Source organism: Balaenoptera musculus, chromosome 8, assembly GCF_009873245.2.
Source record: "Balaenoptera musculus isolate JJ_BM4_2016_0621 chromosome 8, mBalMus1.pri.v3, whole genome shotgun sequence".
Lineage (NCBI taxonomy): Eukaryota > Metazoa > Chordata > Mammalia > Artiodactyla > Balaenopteridae > Balaenoptera > Balaenoptera musculus.
The window spans coordinates 7404169-7424823 of NC_045792.1; the positions used below are offsets into that span (position 1 = coordinate 7404169).

General features: G+C 55.2%; 2 protein-coding genes across 10 annotated transcripts in view; one reads left to right on the forward strand and one right to left on the reverse strand.

Annotated features, from left to right (window-relative positions):
- The window catches only part of KIRREL3 (kirre like nephrin family adhesion molecule 3), a 554097-nt gene extending 540823 nt beyond the window's left edge, over positions 1–13274 (forward strand). Inside the window, exons 13-17 of one of the 2 annotated variants that reach the window (XM_036860526.1) lie at positions 957–992; positions 4254–4361; positions 5801–5910; positions 9652–9738; positions 10213–13274. In XM_036860526.1, the coding sequence (XP_036716421.1) occupies positions 957–992; positions 4254–4361; positions 5801–5910; positions 9652–9738; positions 10213–10656 (785 nt within the window). In that variant the 3' untranslated portion in view covers positions 10657–13274. The remainder of the gene's footprint in view (positions 1–956; positions 993–4253; positions 4362–5800; positions 5911–9651; positions 9739–10212) is intronic. The other variant, XM_036860527.1, reaches the window with a different exon arrangement.
- A 6238-nt stretch (positions 13275–19512) lies between these two features.
- Positions 19513–20655, reverse strand: part of ST3GAL4 (ST3 beta-galactoside alpha-2,3-sialyltransferase 4) — a 32982-nt gene continuing 31839 nt past the window's right edge. For 7 of the 8 annotated variants that reach the window (XM_036860531.1, XM_036860535.1, XM_036860528.1 and 4 more), the window contains 2 exons: positions 20442–20585; positions 19513–20170 (listed from right to left, as the gene is read on the reverse strand). In XM_036860531.1, the coding sequence (XP_036716426.1) occupies positions 20084–20170; positions 20442–20585 (231 nt within the window). In that variant the 3' untranslated portion in view covers positions 19513–20083. The remainder of the gene's footprint in view (positions 20171–20441; positions 20586–20655) is intronic. The other variant, XM_036860530.1, reaches the window with a different exon arrangement.

The following is a 20655-nucleotide window of genomic DNA, read 5'->3' on the forward strand; positions in this document are numbered from 1 at the left end:
CCTGGCCCAGCCCATTAAGACAACAAGCCAGTCCAGGTGCCCCAAACCCGAGGGTGCCCGTGCTAAGCTAAGGAGTGGCACTTGAGCTGTGCAATCCCTGGTGTGCGGGAGGATTGGCCTCAGGCTGTCTACAGCTCCCCAGGGGGACACAGGAGACACTTGGACTGCTGTGCTCTGACGGAGACCCCGGCCGGCAGGGCAGCGCTGGGCAGAAGGGCTCAGAGCTCAGAAGGACTCAGGCTCGGAGGGCGGGGAGCCTCAGAGGGGCATGGAGGGGGTTCCAGAGAAGCGAGGCAGCCAGCCAGTGGCACACCAGGTCCTGAGATGCGCTGCAGATCTAGCCCCTTGGCCAGCGGGGGTTAGTCCAAGACAGACAGGAACGGCCCAGGGGGCCTCGGCCCTGGCGGTCTCGGACCCCTCCAAGCTGAAGGCCCACCCACAGGCTGTCAGGCCTCGGAAGAGATTCTGGGCCAAGCAGGTGGTCTCAGCTGGGCCCCTGGGGCCGCAGTGCTACCCTGTGGATCCCGCATTGCTCCCAACCCCTCTTCCCTAATAAGTGCTGCTTTGCTAATGCTTTGCACATAATTTGCATAATATCATCCACACATCATCCCAACCCTCCCGGTCCACTGTTGCTTTCCCTCCGTGTCTTCCCCTCAGTGCCCCACTCCTCTGCCCGCCCCTTAGTGTTCTCACCACCCCCCCTTCCTCAGAGCCAACTCCACCCCAGCCTTGACCTTTCTCTCTGGTCTCACCCGTCTGGAGTCTCTAAGTCAGTCTGAACGAACTCCAGGTTCAGTTCGGCCAGCCCGGATCGGTGGAGCATCCTGGAGACGTGAGGCAGGAGGGAGCCCCCAACCACCCCAGACCCTCCAGAGGGCCGCCCCCGCCCCCAGTCCCACCCCACCCTGGCCAGCCAGGCCCTGGCTGTGGACGCTTGCTTTATTTCCAAACAGGTTCGGAAATGAAGTCGGGAGCCGGGCTGGAAGCAGGTACGAAGGAGACTTGAGACTCCCCGGGATGGGGGAAGGGACTGCTGGGCTAGTGGGGGAGGGAGCCCAAAGTGTGGGTAGGGAGGCCAGGGCAGCCGCTAACTTCTCTGCCCTCCCCCCTGTCTTGAGGCTTTAGTGCAGTCAGAGCAGCAGGGAGAGGGTCTCCAGGCAGCATGGGTCTAGAGACCCCGGAGGCCTGTGTCCGCTGCCGCGGCCCCCCCCCCCCCCCGCAGGCTCCTCGCAGCCCAGGGCACTGGCTCTGGCCCCTCCCCGTCTTTCCTCCCGCCCCTCCTCTTCTGAAGCCCTGACTCCTCCCCCCTGGGGTCAGCTCACCCCTCCTGACCCCCGCTTCTCACCATCACCACCAGCTTGGCCATCGCTTCCGAGAACACCCGGGCCGCCCAGCCCGGCTGTGACCTGCCATAATCCATGCTGACCCCACGCTTTCTGCTGGCTGGCCCCTCCCCGCACTCCCGCAGTCCCCGTGGAACTGTCATCCCACCCCCGGGCTGAGGCCGCTGGGCAGTGCCTCTCTCCCCGGGGGCGCGGCAGCAAGGGGGTCACCAGGCTCCCTGGGTCGAGTTGCTCTCTCTTGGGACCCCACAGGAGACAACTGCCCCCCCACCCTCCAGGGAGAAACCCAGAAAAGAGAATCAGGACATGGCAAGCCAGACCCTACCGGGTCGACAAAGGCCACGACGAAGATGTGGGGTCCCCTGCCCTAGTTCTCCCGCCACACCGGCCCAGAAGGAGCTTCAGCAAGTCCCTGGTGGGTCCCGCTCGCCCCCTCCCCTCTGGGCGGACGGCCCCTTAAAGAGCGACAGGCCGGGCACAGGCGGGCTCAAGGGGGGCACATATTATCAACGCCTGCCGTGTTCTCCCTGACGCCCCTCAGGGCCACTCCTGGCGCTGAGCTGGTGTCACCCTCTGTCTCCCATCTCTTCTGTGCCTGCACCCTGGGTCCCCCGCCCAGAACCCTCTCCCTCTGCCCCCGCCCACCCACTCAGGACAGTCCTCCAGATAAGATGGCTACCACCACAACCCCCCAGCTGTTAACAACTTAAGGAAATGCGGACGCCAGAGGCAGAAGCTGCCTTAGATACCGCTTCCCTGGTTCTCTGGTTTCACAGACCTTGAGGCCCAGAGAGGTTAAGGACCCTTCCACCGTCATCCTTTGGCTCTGAGCTCAGCTGAGACACGACCCGAGTTTTCCAAGGAAATTCCCTAGGAATCTAGGAGAAACTAAATTCAACTCAAATCAATAAAATTCAAAAGCATAGAAGCAATGAACTTCCAACGTGGCTTTCCTTTCCTACAGGAATTCAAACCTGGAGACAGAACCATCTCACTGTCAGAGCAAGCTTACAGGGCTGGCCGAGGTCAAGTCCATTGTCTCACCCCTGACTGTTGAGACCAGCCCAAACGCCTCCCATTTTCAGTCCCCGAATGTTTGTCGCACCCACCCCCTCGCCGTCGCCTCCCCTGCCACCCCTACAGGGGTCTTGGGCTCCAGTAGGCAGGTGATGAATGCACCAGTGTGCCTGTCCTGGGCTGGAAGGAAAGCCCCAGCCTGACGGCCAACACTGCCAACCATCGGACACGCGCTCCTTCCGGGAGAGGGACCCCACCCCCTCCCAGCAGCGTCTCCAGGGGCCAGGGTCTGCGGGGTTCTTCCTTTCTTCTGCTCTTTAAAGAAAAGGACAGTGAGAGATGAGAGGCTAACCTCCAGCTCAGGACAGATACCTGGAGTCCCCAGTCATCCACACTGAGAGCGTGGGTAGGGGCAGCAGCTGAGTCTCAAAAAGGGTCTTTCCTATCCTTGCATCTGCTGCAGTCCTCCTTCCCACACAGACACGAGGGCAAAGGCTTGGATCAGTTTGGGTGCCAGGCTCTGTGCCAGCCTTTACCTGCCTGCATTCACCCATCTAAACCCCAGACACCCGCCCTGAGGCAGGCACTGTAATTATCCTATTTTACAGGTAAAGAAAAGAGAGAGAGGTAAAGTACGTTGCTCTGGGCTGTACAGAGGATGTGAGATTTGTAGGATGCCATGGGACGCAGTGTGCGGAGCTGGGCAGGATGAGGGGGGCGGATAAGAGGAGACGTGGATTTGCACTGGCTCTATGGGAGCTGTGTGTCCTTAACCAAGTCACTTGACTTCTCTGGACCTCAAGGTTTCCATCTCTAAATGGGAGGCTTGGACTCTCTGAGCCCTAAGCTCTCCTGCCCCTGCATTCTCTAGTTCTATCCCCCCATGGACTACTCAGGGCCCCACATCATATGCTCAGGCCCCCTCTGCAGACACAGAAGGGTCAGGACTGTCTGGAAGAGCGCCCACCCCAGCCTAACGTCACCCTCCCCACCCCCATCTCTACTTGGCTAGGGCAGGAGACAGACTAGAGGAACTCAGCAGGGAGTGAAGCTTTGTCTAGCTGGAGTTCCAGGTGCCTCTCTGTCGGGGTGGGGTGCCGGGATTCCTGCCCAGAGGACTGGCCCAGGAGAGGAGGGAACAGGACTGGGCATCTCTCCTTAAAGAGGTGGGGGGAAGGACTTCCCTGGCGGCCCAGTAGTTAGGACTCCGCGCTTCCACTGCAGGGGGCACAGGTTCGATCCCTGGTTGGGGAAGTACATGCCATGCAGCGCGACCAAAAAAAAAAAAAAAAAGGGAAGAAACAAGAAAAACAGAAAGAGGTGGGTGGAGGGAGCTGTGATCCTGCCCTCCGGCCCCTAAGACGTGGTCTCTGGCAGTTACCACCTGTGATGCCCAGGTCCTGAGGGGAAGCTGCCGCAGACCTGAAAACTCTCCAAAAGCTGCTGGTCCATGCCCACCCTCTGCACCTGGGAAAGGGGAGAGAAGGAAAAAGCGAAGCGAACAAACAGCGGCAGTGACCCTGGTCGCTTTCCAAAGAAGAGCCAGGACTTAACGACTCTCCTGGCTTATCACCTCGGAGAGCTCAGTGTACCAGCCTTGCCTCTCACCTCCGACACTCCCCTCCCCTCCCTGTGTCTGCTTGCCTCTCTCCCCCCACCACTGCTGCCATCTTTCCCGGGCCCTCTCCGCCACACCGTGTCCCGCCCGAGCTGACCCCTGTTGGACTGTGCCCGCGCCTGCCCAGGCCCCTGTGGCCTTTCCCAGGAGCGCCCGCGCGCAGTGGTCTGGCCCCAGCTCGGCAGGGGCTGCACCCGAGGAACTGGGTGAGATCCTGGGGGAGAGCGGGCTATCCCAGCTCCCTCATCAGCCTGCTTGCTTCTCTCCCACAGAGGCTGTGCCGATGGCCGTTATCATCGGGGTGGCCGTAGGAGCTGGCGTGGCCTTCCTCGTCCTTCTGGCAACCATTGTGGCCTTCTGCTGTGCCCGCTCCCAGAGAAGTACGGGAGGGAGACCCGGGAGCTCAGGGAGGGGGACAGAGAAAAAGGCCAGGCTTAGACTGCCCCGGAGAGCAAGTAAGCAGGCGTACAGTGAGCAGGGGCCCTACCAGTGCTGTGAGCTGCTGGGGCAGGGATGGGTCTCGTGCACCTTTTCACATGCAGCGCTTCGCTCGGCATCTGGCACCCAGTGGGCGCTCCACTGCTGTTGAGCTGGACGGAAGTGAACTTCATGCAGCAGGGCCGTCAGCTAGCACCTCGGATTGAACACACGCAGCACTCTCCACCCATCGGGAACTGTATTGAAACCCAGGGTGCGGGGTTGGGGGAGGTGATCTTTGCCCTCCAAGATCTGCTAGTCGAACCAGAAAAGCAGGTCACCCACACAGGAAAGAAAAAGGCGTTCAAGGAATTGCTTTGTGCGGACTCCTAAAGGTCTTTTAGTCGTTGGCCATAAAATGCTGGTGTTGATGCGCTCTTGAACCGTGTGGGCCTGGAGTCTCCGTCCTGGGCGTAGCTCTGAAGTTACGTGTGCTAGACAGACACGTGAAAGGGTAAATGGGACAGTGGAGACGGTGGGAACAATAGAGACTGTCTTGTGGTCCCACCTCTTCCACCCCGTGACCCTGGGCAAGCCACAGCCGCTCCAGGCCTCGGTTCTCTCCTGTGTAATAGCAAGGGGTCGGCTGATGTGACTTTCAGGGCCCCACCCGGCTCTGACATTCTATGAGCGTAAGGCGCAAAAAGAATAATCAGGGTAAGCCTGCTCCCTCCTCTGCTTGGCAGCCTTCGCGTGTTGGAAGAAGGTTGCCTGCGTCCTCCCCTCCAAGCTGAGCAGCCTTGCTCTCTTGAGGGCCCCCAGTGATGCAGTCTCAGGCCCTCCCTCACCACCCACTCAATGGACATCATAGGGGAGCATATTTCAGCAGGAATTTTCTAACAGAGCTCTCCAGGTATAAATGGGCTTCTTCCTCTAGAAGCCGTAAGCTCTCCATTACGGAAGCTGGACCACTAGTGCAGGGACGTTTCTGCTTTGGGCAGGAGGTTGACCGTGGGATCTCAAGGTCCTTTCTAACAGATGTGTGATTCTCTGAACAGAGAGATCAGAGCCTGGCAGAGTAGGTCAGGGAAGACTTCTAGAAGGAGGTGAGAATTTAGTAGGATGACCAGGTGGCCGAATGGCTGGGGATGACCACCCATGCCATGGGAGCGGCAGGGAAAGGCTGAGGGTGGTGCAACCAGGAGCCAGCAGAGAAAGTACTCTGAGGTCCCAACAGCCCATGGCACGTCCAGACAGGTTCTATTACCAGGCGGGCCCTGAAACTGCTGAGTTCAGGGGCTGGAGGGTCAACTGGAGGGGAGGGGAGAGCTTGACATCTCAGGCCCTAATGCCTGAGATGACAACTGATTCTGTCATCTACACTTTCCTATTTTATGTCCAGATCTCAAAGGTGTCGTGTCAGCCAAGAATGACATCCGGGTGGAGATTGTCCACAAGGAGCCTGCCTCTGGCCGGGAGGCTGAGGAACATCCCACCATCAAGCAGCTGATGGTGAGAATGTCATCTTATCCCCGCCCCACCCCGACCTCTGTGCCCTGAAGCTCCCAGAACCAGAGGCTTCTTGATGCTCTGGATGCTCTTGAGAAGCAAAGCATCAGCCAAGATGTGCTTCTCCGCCCGTAACAGGCCAGGCATCTACAGGCAGACCTAGGAGACACTGTGGGTTGGGTTCCAGACCACACTAAAGTGAGTCACATGAAATTTTTGGTTTCCCAGTACATGCAAAAGTTATGTTTATACTATATACTGTAGTCTATTAAGTGTGCAATAGCATTATGTCTTTAAAAAGATACATATCTTAATTAAAAAATACGTTATTGCTAAAAAATGGTAACCATCATCTGAGCCTTCAGTGAATAGTAACATCAAAGATCATTGATCACAGGGACTTCCCTGGCGGTCCAGTGGTTAAGACTCCACGCTTCCACGGCAGGGGGCACGGGATCCCACATGCTGTGCGGCGTGGCCAAAAAGAAAAAAAAAAAAAAGATCACTGATCACAGATCCCCATAACAAAGATGATAATAATGACAAAGTCTTAAATTCTCGAGGATTACCAAAATGTGACACAGAGACACAAAGTGAGCAGCAGATGCTTTTGGGAAAATGGTGCCCAAAGACTTGCCCTCTGCAGGGTTGCCACAAGCCTTGGACTTATAAAAAATGAAATATTTGTGAAGCGCAATAAAATGAAGTGTGCTCGTATTCTCCGCCAACAAAGATTTATTGTGTGTCTACTATATTGTGCTTGGGGTTCTCGGAGACTCAAAGGCATCTAAGATGCAGTCCCAGCTTTCAAGGGACCCATTGTCTGGTAGGGAGAGAAGATGTGCATGATTGCCATAAGATGTTGTGATATAACACAGAATCCTCCACACATAGATGTTATCAACATTCAGTACATGCCCTGCTCCCCCCATCTCCCCAGAAGTCTGCAACAAGCATAGGTTCCTCTTTGGGAAGTGGATTGCTTTAAACTCGTAACTTCTCCAGCAACCCCAAGGCCACTTCTCCTCCTGATCCCCATCGATGGACCGTCACACATCCATCTGTCCAAACAAAATCCTGGAAAACTCTGCTAGAAAACTCTGGTGCCTACTGTGTCACGGTTATAATATGTTGCAGTAGCAGCAGCAAGCAGGTGGGTCAAGAGCATGGGCCTCTCTGTGCTTCAGTCTCCTCTTCTAGGAAATGGGATGAAGGTCATGGTACATGGGGTCAGGGTGAGGGCTCAGTGGATGAACCCCTGAAGAGGCTGGAGCCAGTGGAACACAGTGAGGGCTCAAGGAACGGTAGCTACTTGCTTTGCTGTGAAATCACCTGTTTCCTTATCTGTCTCCACTAGATGGTGAGCAAGCTGCCTTACTCATCCCTGTGTCCCCAGGGCCTTCCACGGTCCCTGGCAGATGCTCACCAACGTTTAGTGCATTGAACTGACGTTTTCTCTGCTGCTCTTTTTCTATCCAGTTGATTTTCAGGTCCCGACAATTCCACTTCAAAATCTTTTCAGAGCTGCGCCCCTGCCTCTTTTCCCCTGTAACTCCTCAGCGCAGGCCTCACCACGGCTCCCCTGGTCCCTGACATCATCTTCCCAAGTGGTCCCACATTCTAATCTTTCACCAGTTTACTCTCCACCCTCCAGAGTCCCACAAAGGGTCCTTCTAAGATGCAAATCTGATCCTGTTACCGTCCTACTTAAAGACCCTTGGTGGCTCCAGATCTACTGGATAGTCCAGCACCAGGCGGGTCATCAGGACCCTTCAGCAGGAAGCGGCTTCTGGCCTGTCCAGCCCCATCTTCCTGCCAAATGCATCCAGCCCTCCAACACCCCAGAGAACTTGCAGTTCCCAGCCCTTGAGTCTTTTATACCTCGGAGGCTTTGCACTGCTGTTCCCTCGGCCCGTTGATTTTGTCTGTTGAATTTCACATTCTCCTTTGAGAGTCAGCTCAAATGTCACCTCCTCCACAATTTTCCAGGCTTGCCCCACCATGGCTGGCAGAGCTATGCACTTTCCTGGTGCTCTCCCCAAACACTTTGCATGTTCCTCTTTCATAGTGCATTTCTCTAATTACACGTCAGCCTCCCCAAGTATCCCAGCGTTCCTCAAAGGCAAAGGGACAAATGTCTACTTCGCCCGGACCTAACATAGTGTCTGACACAGCTGAACGGTCAGTCTTACAAGGGAGGGGACCACAGTCCAGACCTGGGCAGGAATGGACGTCTCTGTTGATGAGATTTATTGAGTCTAGTGTGGAAGTACCCACGCCTGTCCTTCATCCCCTGGGGACCTTGCATTCCCTCCCACTGGGATATTCTGACTGCCTCTGACTGTTTCTGCACTGTTCTCCAGTCCAGACCCTCAGGGAAGGGGGGGGGGTCACTCAGTCGTCAGTTAAGAGTGGGAGATAAGAAGAACCCGCTGAGGGCTCCCCTTGGGGAGACCTTCGTTCCGCCACTCCCTTCACCCCCGGCACCGATACAGCCCCAACACTGAGGAGAGGCGGGCTGAGAAGCTGAATCTGGTGGAAGAGAAGAACTCAATCCAGATAGAGCCACAGCATTTACTGGAAAATGAAAAAAGCAGCATTAGTGGGGAAGTGACAGGATGGAAGCACGCTGGCTGATTCTGTGGGGCTCCAAAAAGAGGTCAGGAAAGTGAGTCACAAGGGAGAAGGCACATGCCAGTTCTGAGAGTCGGTGGGAACCTGGCCCAGATCATGTCATGTGCACAAGGGATACATGGGAAGAAAATTCTGTGCCACAGGACCAGAACCACTGTGGCTGTTCACATTCATTAATAACCCCACTGTGTGCCAAGTGTGCTTTACTTTTCACCTTAGGTCTAATTATTTTTTTAATTTCCGGTAATTTAGCGCCATGCCACTTCATTCATTCATCTTACATAAACATAACATTTGTGACAGTCCTACTGTATGGCAGGCACCACGCAGGGCACCGGCAAATCAAAGAATGAATAAAACACAATTAAATATGATTCCACTCCAAAAGGATTTGGGTCAATGACCACAGTATGTAAGGCACTGTACCAGGTGTGCTGGAGAACCAAAGAGAAACAGGAAGTGGTCCTTGTCCCCAGGCTCTCTGGCCTCTGTTCAGGAAGATAACTTTGAATAATCTAAGTCCTTGCTGTGAATGGCAGGTGAGGCCCTAGCTGCCAGCACCTCAGAGGTAGTTATTCACTGATTCCTTCTCAAGGCCGTCATGAAGCCTAGCACCGCTGAGGAGCTGTGGGGCCCCGACCCCTGCCCAGAGCTTCTGCAGTTATTTATCTACAGGCCCAGCTCCCTGATGAGCACAGCTGTTCTGTAATGTCTCCTGACCTCTGTTTGCCTGGCCCTGAGCACAATGCCTGGCCTGAAGTCAATAAACGCTCACTGAATTGAACCAAATCAAAGCGAGATCTCTGGAGGAGATAACCGTAGCCCACGGGAAGGAAGGCGGTGGGTCTCAGAGACCTGCCCTGCACCCACCCACCTCTCTGTCTCCGGCTCTCAGGAGGGGTGGGGCTAGGGGGTCCAAGAACAACAGTGAGATCTGGAATCTCCTCCAGACTCTTGTCACCTGCCTCGGGGGGCCAGGCAGTGAGAAGTGGGGGGAAGGGGAGGCACAGATGGCAAGCATCTTTTGAGTGCATTTCTCCGGCTTTTCCTTGGGGGAAGTGGACGATTAGCCCACCTCCTACCCACTGAGCAGCGATTTCTGGGTTGTAGATGGACCGGGGTGAATTCCAGCAAGACTCAGTCCTGAAGCAGCTGGAGGTGCTCAAAGAAGAGGAGAAGGAGTTTCAGAACCTGAAGGTAAGAAGAGCCCCAGGGTCACGATACGCCGGGCATCTGGTCTTCAGCTCTGATGACCCAGGCCCCAGATCCAGGCACAGATAGAAGGGACAGCCCCCCACAAAGGCACCTGCTCTCTCGCCCCAGCACCAAGGAGGTGAGAGAGTTAAGGCTGAGCTCTCACAGTTCTCCCCTCCCACGACCTCCTCACCAATAACATTTTTAATAACGTTTCCAAGTTCCGGACTAAAACAAAAAACAATGAAAGCCTGGTTTTCACATGGCCTTGAGCTGCCCTGAAATAACAAAACGTACCGGTCAAGACCCCACTTGAACACGTGCCAGCATCCTGCCCAGGTTGACCCTCCCGACCGCCACCCCCCCCCGCACCTCTCCCGCTGTCCCCTTCCTCCTGTGTGTCCCTGGCCCTCCCCGTGGAGGGCGGGACTGGCGCCCGGCTGGCGCTGTGACGCCGCTCTCCCCCCGGCCCCCCAGGACCCCACCAATGGCTACTACAGCGTCAACACCTTCAAGGAGCACCACTCGACCCCCGCCATCTCGCTGTCCGGCTGCCAGGCCGACCTGCGCCCCGCGGGCAAGCAGCGAGTGCCCACGGGCATGTCCTTCACCAACATCTACAGCACGCTGAGCGGCCAGGGCCGCCTCTACGACTACGGGCAGAGGTTCGTGCTGGGCACGGGCAGCTCGTCCATCGAGCTCTGTGAGCGGGAGTTCCAGCGGGGCTCGCTCAGCGACAGCAGCTCCTTCCTGGACACGCAGTGCGACAGCAGCGTCAGCAGCAGCGGCAAGCAGGACGGCTACGTGCAGTTCGATAAGGCGAGCAAGGCCTCGGCCTCCTCCTCCCACCACTCCCAGTCATCGTCGCAGAACTCCGACCCCAGCCGGCCCCTGCAGCGGCGGATGCAGACTCACGTCTGAGGATCCCGGACGGAGGGCGGGGGCTCGGCCTGGCTCTGCAGAGACTTTGCAGAGGACCCCGGAAGCAGCCGCCTCCAGGACGGCCCCGCCACCACCCTCCTGGCAGCCCCGATCAAGCACAAACGCGGGCCCAGCTGCAGGGCATCGGGGCGTGGAGGTGGGGACGTGGCCAGAGGACGCCGCTGAGCGCAGCGGGCTCCGTGCTGGCCGCCCCGGGCCCCCGGCCCTTTCCGGGCGGCCCCTCCTCTACCTGCTTCTCCCACAGGCTCCAGAGGCAGCTACAGCTCTGCTTTCGTGAAACTGTGGTCCTTGATCCGGGCTTCGGAGGAGCTCTGCCCCTTGCTGCCCGCAAGCCCTCCCCCGACTCCCACCGTGCCTGTGCTCCTGTACAGCCCCGGGGAGCAGGGGGTCAAGTGCTTGCCGGCACTGAGCTGCCCCAGAGACCCCAGCGCCCCCTGCCGCTCCTAGTGCAGACCCCAGAGGCTGAGAAGCCAGAAGCGGCCCTGGCTGCCACACTGGCCCGGCGCCCACCCCCACTTTGTTCGGTGTTTTGTGTCCATACTTGCCAGTTCCGTCCTTGGACTGGATGCCGCTCAACTCTGAGGTGGGACTGGCCCAATCAGAGACTGGCGTCTGGGAGGGAGGGGGAGGGAAGGATGGGGGAGCGTGACCCTCGGGGACCCCTCGCCAGGCTGTGCGACTCAGAGCCTCCCCACCCAGCCCTGCTTCGTGTACTCCCCTCCTCCCCTCTGCACATTCGGAGTCAATATAAGGAGTGTGAGAGCTTCTCTGGTCAGGGTTCTTTAAACAGCCGTTGGAGAGACTGTGTCCCAGGATCTGTGGGGTTTGAGGGGACTAGGGGGCAGGCCTTTAAGGTGATGAGACTCACCTTCTCAGCTGAGCCTAGATTCACACAAGGAACCCTGGTCCTGTCCTCAGTAAGGCTGCTGGGGCAAGAGAGAAAGCATATCTGCACCTCACTCCTGCCTGCCACCTGAGAATAAATGTTAGGGGTCATTCCTCCAACAGATGCGTTCTATTCTTTTGTTCCTGCAGAGTCACAGCAAGACCCCAAGAGCTCAGAGGATGCTTTGGGAACGCAGGGTGCCTTGCCCTGCTTTGATCTGGTTTTCCCAGGCAGTGGAGAGCTCTGGCCGTGGTGACAATAGGACCTATGGGCCGACTCCTCTCCTTGCAGATGTGCCCAACCCAGAAGGCGCACGAAACCGGGCCTCACCAACCGCCTGACTCATGCCAAGTACAGCTCAGGGGCCAAGGGGTCAGACTGCACATTGGAGGGGTCCTTCTAGGCCTTTCTCTCAGCAATATTCTGCAAGGGCGGCTCCCTCCGTTGGGGGTTCAGGGGAGGAGGCCCTCTTCAAAGAGCCTGTGCCACCAAGCAGCCCAACACTCTGAGACTCAAGTGATGTTCTAAGAATGGCTTTGTTTGAGTGGAAAGCTTGACATGGTGATGGCAGACAGGCTAGGGTGGATAAACACGGCCAAGTTAGGATGCTATCTCTGCAAGTAGGATTCAAATGGAACTCTGGAGAGCCCACACTGTCCCAAAGGTTGGAGGTTCCTCCTCAGATTTAGACCCTTCTCCTCCAACCTTCCCCGGGAGTCCTTACCCACCCTGGGAACCTTCATCACAAAAGTCTCTGCTTCTTTCCTCCACTGATGCCTTGGACGGCCCCAACCCACAGATGGTATACATAGCCTTCCTAGAGCCTCCACCCAGAGGATGTTTCTGCTTCCGCCATATTTCCTATTGCTTCAGAACCCTCCACTTCCTTAGATGTCTTCCTTTGCAGCACCCAAGCCTGAGGTAGTAGAAACGGATGAGAAATATAAGTGTACATCCCAGTCCCACATCCTGCTCCTGGTACCATTTCTGGCCCAGCACAGATGCCTGTGGGCTCCAGGTTAATCTTGACAAGTTCTCTTCCTTCCCATATACGTTTTGCCTTTGCCAGCAAGGAGTAAGGATCTAAGATCAGATGCAAAATGCCTTGGTGTGCTAGAATAAGGAAGAGGATGACCTAAGAGGATCTGTCCATTCATTTCTCCTAGTCTTCCCCACCTTGGAGGTGGGTGGGAAATCTACCTCCTGAGCCTCTCCACAGCCTACCTTGCCCCTTACCCCCTGCCCACATCCTCCCCCAACACACACACAGCACTTATAATAGGATGGAGGTACCTATTCTTTCTTGGAACCCAAGGTTATGGCACAGAATAACCTGGAGAACAGGGAAGAAATCTGATCTCCTGGAGAACAGAACCCTCTTCTCCCTTGGGAGCCTCAGACACTCCCAGGGTGGGAACGTGGGCATCACGGAAGATGGGGCTGCACGGTCAAGACTTGGCCACACGGGGCCCACCCCCTGAGCTCTCTCCGAGGCACAAACACAGCAAAGAATAGCCGAAAGGGGAGGAGATCACAAGTGAGGCCCTGGTGAAAGAGATGAACGTAGGCAGGGGAAATCAGTAGGCTCTGGTGGCCTCTGGACCGTTGAGGCACTGAGAAGGATGCTGGCCTGAGCAGTGTGCGTCCTTCAACCCCTCTGACTCCACTTACTTCTCACGTAGGAGTGAGCGGACAAAATAGCTGGTAAAGGGAAGTGTTAAAAAAATAAAAAAAATTAAGGCAGTGGGAAGCCCTGAATTTCCCTGTAGGTGATTTCAAATGTGTGCTTCACATTTGTAATCATTTAATTCTCACAATTCTACCAAGTATTACCATTTTACAGACGAGGGAGTGAACTTAAAGAAGCCAAAAGACCGGCCCAAGGTCACAGAGCTAACAAGTGACAGCACGAGATTTAAACATATGATTTCCTCTGTGAAATGTTTCCATCCTACAGTGCAAACCCAAGGCCACTTTCATCCTAGAATAAGATGAAATCGGCCGACGCTGAAGGCCATGAGCTGGGACCCCCTCGGGGGCAGGCTGAGCAAGGACAGGCCAGAGCTCCAGCAGGGAAGCAGGACTGGCATCCCCCACCGCCAGTCCCCAGATGACCTGGAAAGACCACAACGCCCTGGGAAAGCTCGTCTGTGTATCAAATCACCCCCACCCCTCCCAAGGCCAGGACCCAGTTTTCTGATAGCTTTACAATTCGTTACTGGCTCCGAGTCACTGGATGGGGGCCCAGTTTCTGACTCTCAGGCTCACTATCGGTCTGGAAAGGCCAGGGTTATTTCCATCACGTCTTCAACTTTCATGGAACAGGAAATGGTCTCATACAAAGCACTAGAACACCACAGCAAATCCATCTCTGATGGAGACTACTGAAACAGTGCTCTAAAGGAATAGGCCTTGAAGCTGCCTTTGAGCTTCCGGAGTGGAGAGGAACTGGGGGGGAAATAACAGCAAATGTGAAGCAGCCCTTGGGAGATTTCTCAGAACAGGAGAAAAGAGCCAACAGGAATTCCGCTTCTCGCTTCCTATATGGGGGCGGCATACACGAGGCACCGTGGCCTTTGCTATTACGGGATCAGAACTGAAATCGCCAGGTACACACTCCAGGAGTCCCATCAGCCCTTCCCAGGTATCGTGCTCGGTTTATGATGGCGCCAGAAAAAAAGACGAGGGGGAGTCCTGTGATTAGTTTCTTCTCTAGTAAGTTTCCCTATAAAATCAACTCTTTATTAAAATAAAAGTATAAATATTTAAATAAAAACTATCCTAATTTGCATATAGATTTTTATTTAAAATACCACTTGGGGGTGCCTGCTTAAAGAAACATGAATGTTTAGACATAAACTGATGACATCTCAACTAAATCTTGACGTTTACTTCCCCTTTTAAAAAGCCTTTTAGAAGCCTCTTAAGGAAGCTGTTTTTAGGAGCTGTAACCACAGGCCAGCCATTTACAGCTTCAGCATCGAAACTACAAGCGATCTCTGAGTCACTGATAAAACATTCCCTTGCTCTGACAGTTACTTCTTACACCCAGTAAGGCTCTAATCATCTTTTCCCCAACCCCCTACTATGTTTCCATCTTCCTAACTAGGTCATAAACTGGGAAAAAACAAATAAGGATTTGTTTTCCTGGATGAATCCATTTGTGTTTTAGGGAGAGGACCATCCACTCTTTCCCTCTCTAACATGCCATTCACAGGATCCATTGTTGAGTTTTGGTCTACATCCCAGGTGCCCATATCTGCCTGCCATTCCATGTTCCCAGAGCTCCTCTCTGGACCAGCCCACTCGGCCCACTCACATGGCCGGAACAGCCTCAACCCCTGGGCCAAAAGCCTCCCTTGAGCTCACTGATCAGGGAGCCCCGGTCACACAAAGGAATCTCCTTCCACTGCTTCTCAGTCTATGACCCTTGGAAATATCTTGGAATGCTATGAGGACATTCATATAATGCTCCTTAATAGCTGTCTTCTTTGTGATGAATCTAAAGTATTCATGTTTAAAGACAAGGTATGTGAAGTCTCAGGAAACGGGTCTTCTTAGGGAGAAGTGGGGTCTTATTAAATAGACCTTCTCTGAAATCTACTCCCCATTATGCAAGAGGAAAAGTGCTACTCAGGATAGGAGCTGAACATAGGGATTCATTCCCCCTGAATGGATTCATCCCCCCTCAACTAGGCAAAGAAAAGTTCAAGGGGACTGAGCTCAAGATACCACCTTGACCACCTTTGTAAAGAAATTAAAGGGCCACAGCCTTGCTGCCCAAGGACTAGAAAACAAATTCGTGACACTAATGGGAGAAATACGGAATGAAGACGGCATTAGAGATAAAGTGATACAGATAAGGATTGAGGACTTCTACAGCAGAATTTTCAGATGAGAACTTCCTGAGTTTTATTTACAAGTTTCCCTAGCCATGCAGGGCTGCAAGTGGAACAGAAATCTACAGAGAAAAGAACAGAACTGGAGAGAATCTCCCTACCAGACTGTAACTTGTCCCCTTGTGATATTTTTCCTCAGGAGAGAAACACATTTTTAAGCAAGTGAAGACACTCCTTAAGTGTTAAAGTTGGTGATGTACATAAATAGTGTTTTAGGAAACCTCAGAATAACAGACGGTTCTGGAACAGCTTAGTTCAGTAATTCCAACTTCGATTCCCCTGGGGTGATTTCTCTCATTCCCTCCGCCAACTCCACCCTCCCAGTCTTGCAAGATTCTCCAGAGGAAACAGCGCCTCCGTTGAGGGGTGCAGTACTTTCAACTGGTCTGCCCTGGGAACCTGAAATCTGGTTCCCAACTTTCAGTATTCCCTAAAAACTTTTGTCAGATCCTCTGTGCTGACGCTCCTAGACAGGACTGTGGTCTCCCCAGCCTGCTCCCAGCAATCCCTTTACTTTAAGAGGTGGAGCCCTCCAATACATTTGGGCTCCCCCCAAATCTGACATTTAATGAGACCCAAGGTTCATCTCCCCGCTTCATTTCCCGGGTGCAGGATCTCCACAAACTCTAACAAGAGAGGGAAGGTCACTGAGGAAGAACTGGACAGGAAAACAGGCTATATACCTACTGACATACGCACACATAGATCCCTCCTTAAACTTTTAAGTTGGAAAGATTTCCTGGAACCACGTCTGGTACAAAACCATGGAAATGCTCAAAACTAACAAATAGTTTTCTGAAGCTATAATTAAGACATCAAAACGGTCAGATGGTTTAGGGGAGAGCTTACCAACTCTGAAGATGTACTTCTCAACCTTAGTTTGGGAACCTACCCTGGTGTGCTGCATGCCATGGAAACGGATAATGCCACCCAAGAAACCCCTTTCTCCAAAAACCCCTAAGAGCGTCTGACTTCAACTTGAAAGCCACTGCCAGAGAGCAGTTTGAACTCACAGTTCTTTGTCGGATTCTGCAAAGCCTGCATTCGAGTCCGCTCACCAATGTCTTAACCTTCCTCTCCTTAGCTTGTGGGTGACTTGAGGACAAACACTTTTCTGTAATTAGCCGTACCTGGGCGTACGTTTGGCCCTTCAGATGGACCTCACTTGTCCCATATGCTTTCCGGTATTTTCCATTATGCAAGGTAGCTTTCCAATCTAATATTTATGTCATACTTTACAGTCTACACAATGTTCTTCCAGACATATTCCCACTAGATCCTTAAAACTTCATTGTGAGACAGGCATGCGTAATCACTATTTTACAGATTACGTGGCAGAGCACGGTTGTGTGTGCGCTTACACCTAACTGCCTCGTGGACGGAACTGCTTCCGAGTTCAAACTCTTCGCAGGCTGGCCAGTCTCTGGGGTAAGGCAGTTGGATGTATTCATGTCCTCGGAAAGTGTAAATAAAACCCTAAGTGTTCAAAATTAAGACACGCCACTTGATGTGACTATAGAATATCATTGTAATGTGTTCCTGGGCTAGATAAAGACCTGAACTCTGTCTTGCCCAGCTAAGAGGTCGAGCTGGGAGTCCCGCCTCTTCTCCGGGCCTCTGTGGAGGAGAGATGGACCTCACAGTCTACACTGCACGGAGCAGATCTCCTCCGCTCCCTCCCAGTCCTAGTCTGTTTCACCCCCGCCCCTGCGGTGAAGTCACGTGAACGAGGCCCAGCGGGAGCTCAGACGAGCCCAGGGAGACACCTGCTGGGAAAACCGCGGCTCCGCTGCAAACCGGGCAGACGGGCGAGGCCTCAGCGGCCGTTGCCAGGCCCGGAACCGGTTGCCAGGGAGGCGCCGGCCTCTCAGCGCGCCGAGAGGTTCCCGCGCGCACCGCGCTAGAGCGCCGCTCTGACGGGGTCGGTCCCGCGCCCGCGCGGACGACGCATGCGCGTCCCGGCCCCCGCCCCCGCCCCCGCCCGCCGAAGAAAACCGCGCGTGCGCCTAATTAACGCGGCTCAAGGGCTCCGGGGATTAGGCTGGGCTGTACACGCAGACCGTTGAGTTGGAAGAGGTCCGTGAGATCATCCTGTAGTCTAGACGACTGGAGCAGTGGTTGCGGGTGCTTGTTAGAATTCCAGATTCCTGGGCCGTACCCGCAGCGGCCTGGGTAAGACCCGAGAATCTCCGTTCTTGATTATGCCCAGATAATTCCGGCATAGGTGGTCCTCATGGGCTGGACCCTCCCTCTTGTTTCAAGGGATGTAGGAATTGGGGCAGAGACGTGGAGAAGTGATCAGCCCAGGGTCTTCGAGAATTAAGTGACAGAGCCCGGTGGAGGACCCGGATTTGTGGACTTGCACCCAAGTGCCTTCCCTCTGCTGTACCCTGCCTCCCCGCCTGCCTCCTTTTCGGGGCACGGTTTAATCAGGACCAGACAGGCTGGCTGGCCGGCGGTTCACTCACATCGGTCGGGCTAACTGAAGAATGAAGTTCCTTTCTCAGAACGCCAAAGAACCCCATCCAGCAAGTCCACATCCAAGCTCCACTGCCTGCTCCTTAGCTGAGCAGTGCTGCCTCCATCCACCTAGATTGGGGCACCCTGGAGAATGCACACCCCCCAGGGAACAATGGCCACTTTGGGGAGTATACACCCCCTCCCCATACACACTCATGTGTGGATGTGATTATGTCTGCATGTGGTATGACAGGCTTCACGCAAGAATGTAAACCGCTCCTGTGTCTGCATGCGTGCGTGTGGAGTTTGGGGCGGGCTATGAGTTTGGATTCTGGCTCGAGTTTAGGCACATTCAGTAACAGGCAGTGGCCCCAGTCCAGGACAGCTGGATCATATGTGCTGACAGCCACTTTCAATGGCCTGGACGGGGAACTGGACACTCCCATGCATACCCTTACGAGAAGCAGCTGGAGAAGCATCAGCAATCAGCAGAGCTGAGATCCCCGAACACACTCACGCCTGTGACGCCTGTCGGAGTCAGCAAGGCCCCCCAGGACAAAGCCTGGGGGATGGAGCTGGCCCGTGTGGTGGAGAGGGGAGGGGGCTTGGGGCTGCAGCCCAATTTGCTTTCAGAGTTCCCCCTCTCCCCTGGGGGGAGAGCAGCTAGCAAAAGTGTTCTGCCAGGCTTCTGTCTATGCATTGCAGTGGTCCTCTGCTGCTCCCAAATCTCTGCCCCTCTTTATCGGTCCTGTCCCAGCCTTGCTGTCTCAAAACCTCAAGGCTTCAACTCTTTCCAAGAAAGCCAGGAACACAGCTGTGAGTCCCTTCCCTCTGGGGGAGGTCCAGCTCTCCCTCCTGGCTCCAGATGTAAAGGAACAGCTGTGAGAGTGGCAGGAAGCCCACTTGGCAGCTAAGCAGGGCCTGGGGAGATGAGGAACAAAGCGGGGTAGAGACAGGCAAACAGCAGGGCTGTATCAATTCTAGAGACTGGGGGAGGGCAAAAGCATTTCATCCTGTGGCTCGGCGACTGGCTGACAGGCCTTGCCAAGCCCTCAGACGCCGCCCATGCCCTGCCTATCCCAATTCTGGCTGCCTGGGCCACTGGCAGGACTTTCTGTAAACTCCATTTTATGATTCCCACTTAATCTGAGAAGGGAAACTTGGCTTTCTTTGTCTGTCTCCACCCCTGTCCTCAAACACACACCTCCCAGAATGAGATTTTGGAAAAAAGGCTGGTGAGGGAGAGGAAGGGAGGTGGAAGAGGGTGCTGCCACTCTACCCTGGCATCCTCCTGCCCCTCCCTACCTCTGGAAGGTAAACCAGGATGCAGATGCCAGGCTCGGTGTCCAGCAGACAGGACTGCTTGGGGCACCACTTGCTTGCCTGCTACGCCAGGGCGACAAAGTGCGACTTGGCACCCACCAAGCACTGTACTCAGTAAATAATTATTTCCTGAATGACCCTGGCCCACTCTGGGTCCCAGTGGGTCTTTAACAAGCCAGTCCACGGCCGGGAGAGGGATCCGCCGCTGTGGCCCACTACGCATCCGTGTCTTCTTCACTCTGAAAGGACACAGGGTATCACAGCTGCTTCTGTTTTAGGAAAAATAGTTTAATAAGTCTGAAACCCCTTTTAGGTCCTCTCCTCCATGGAACCCGTGTGCCAGTGCTCTTCCCATGCCTGCTGGGAGGGAGCAGCCCTTCTCTGGAGGGCACCACCCACTCTGGGCACCGCCCACTCCAGACGCCTCGCCCTCCTGGGAGGCCTGCTCTGGGTCTAGGCCGTAGTGGGTCCATCACTTTTGTGTAAAAAGTGAGCAGACCACTGTAATATGCCCCCTTCTCTGGATGCCACGGGGCCAGCCCACAGCACGTTCCTACCCCTTAATTAAATAGCCCGTTAAATAATCTCCCGGCGCTGGCAGAGAGGGGATGCCACGGCAACAAGCCCCGTGCCTTGGCCGGGCTCCTGCTGCCTCACGGCCGCCACCCTGACTCGATCTGGCCTCCACCAGAGCAGCCAGGGACACAGCCTCGTCTCAGACCTGGCCTCCTCCCCACGCAGGGGAGGCTGAGTCCAAGCTGGCACCGGGCACCCCCCACAGCCACGGACGGGGGCACTCGGCAGGGTGAGCAGGCGGATGGGAACAGCTCCTGCCCAGTCAGAAGTACGTGAGGTTCTTGACGGCTCCGATTTCCAGCATCCGCTTGATGGCCAGGGCCTCCTGGGAGACATTGTGGCCTGACCACTGTGGAGACAGCCAAGGAAGCCAGCTGAGGAACTCCTAGGCAGCTCCCTGGTCCTCCCCGTAAGCCCACGCCCCGGGAGCTCCGCTCCCCATGCCGGCTCTCGGAAGGAAGACAGAATACAGGGGACGCTGGCCTGGGAGCCCAGATGCCTTGGTTCCAGATCTGACTCTCTGTGTGACCGCACGGTGAGCTGCCTCTGGGACCACCCTCACTCACTCCGTGTCCCCAGGCTGGCCCGCCCCACCCAGTTCCCCAGCAGGGACCACTTACCACCATGGACTTGAGTGTGATATACTCATAGTAGTGAATGGACTGCCTCTTGTGGTGGGCGTCTGGGTAGCCGAAGCCAGCAATATGCACCAGGTCACAGAGGTGGAGGGCCAGGGTGATGGCCAACAGCCCCGTGGTGGGCTTCTGAGGGACGAAGCGCGGGGAAGGTGTTAGAGGGAGACTGCTTCTTTCAGCACCTCTAGGCCAGCGTTCT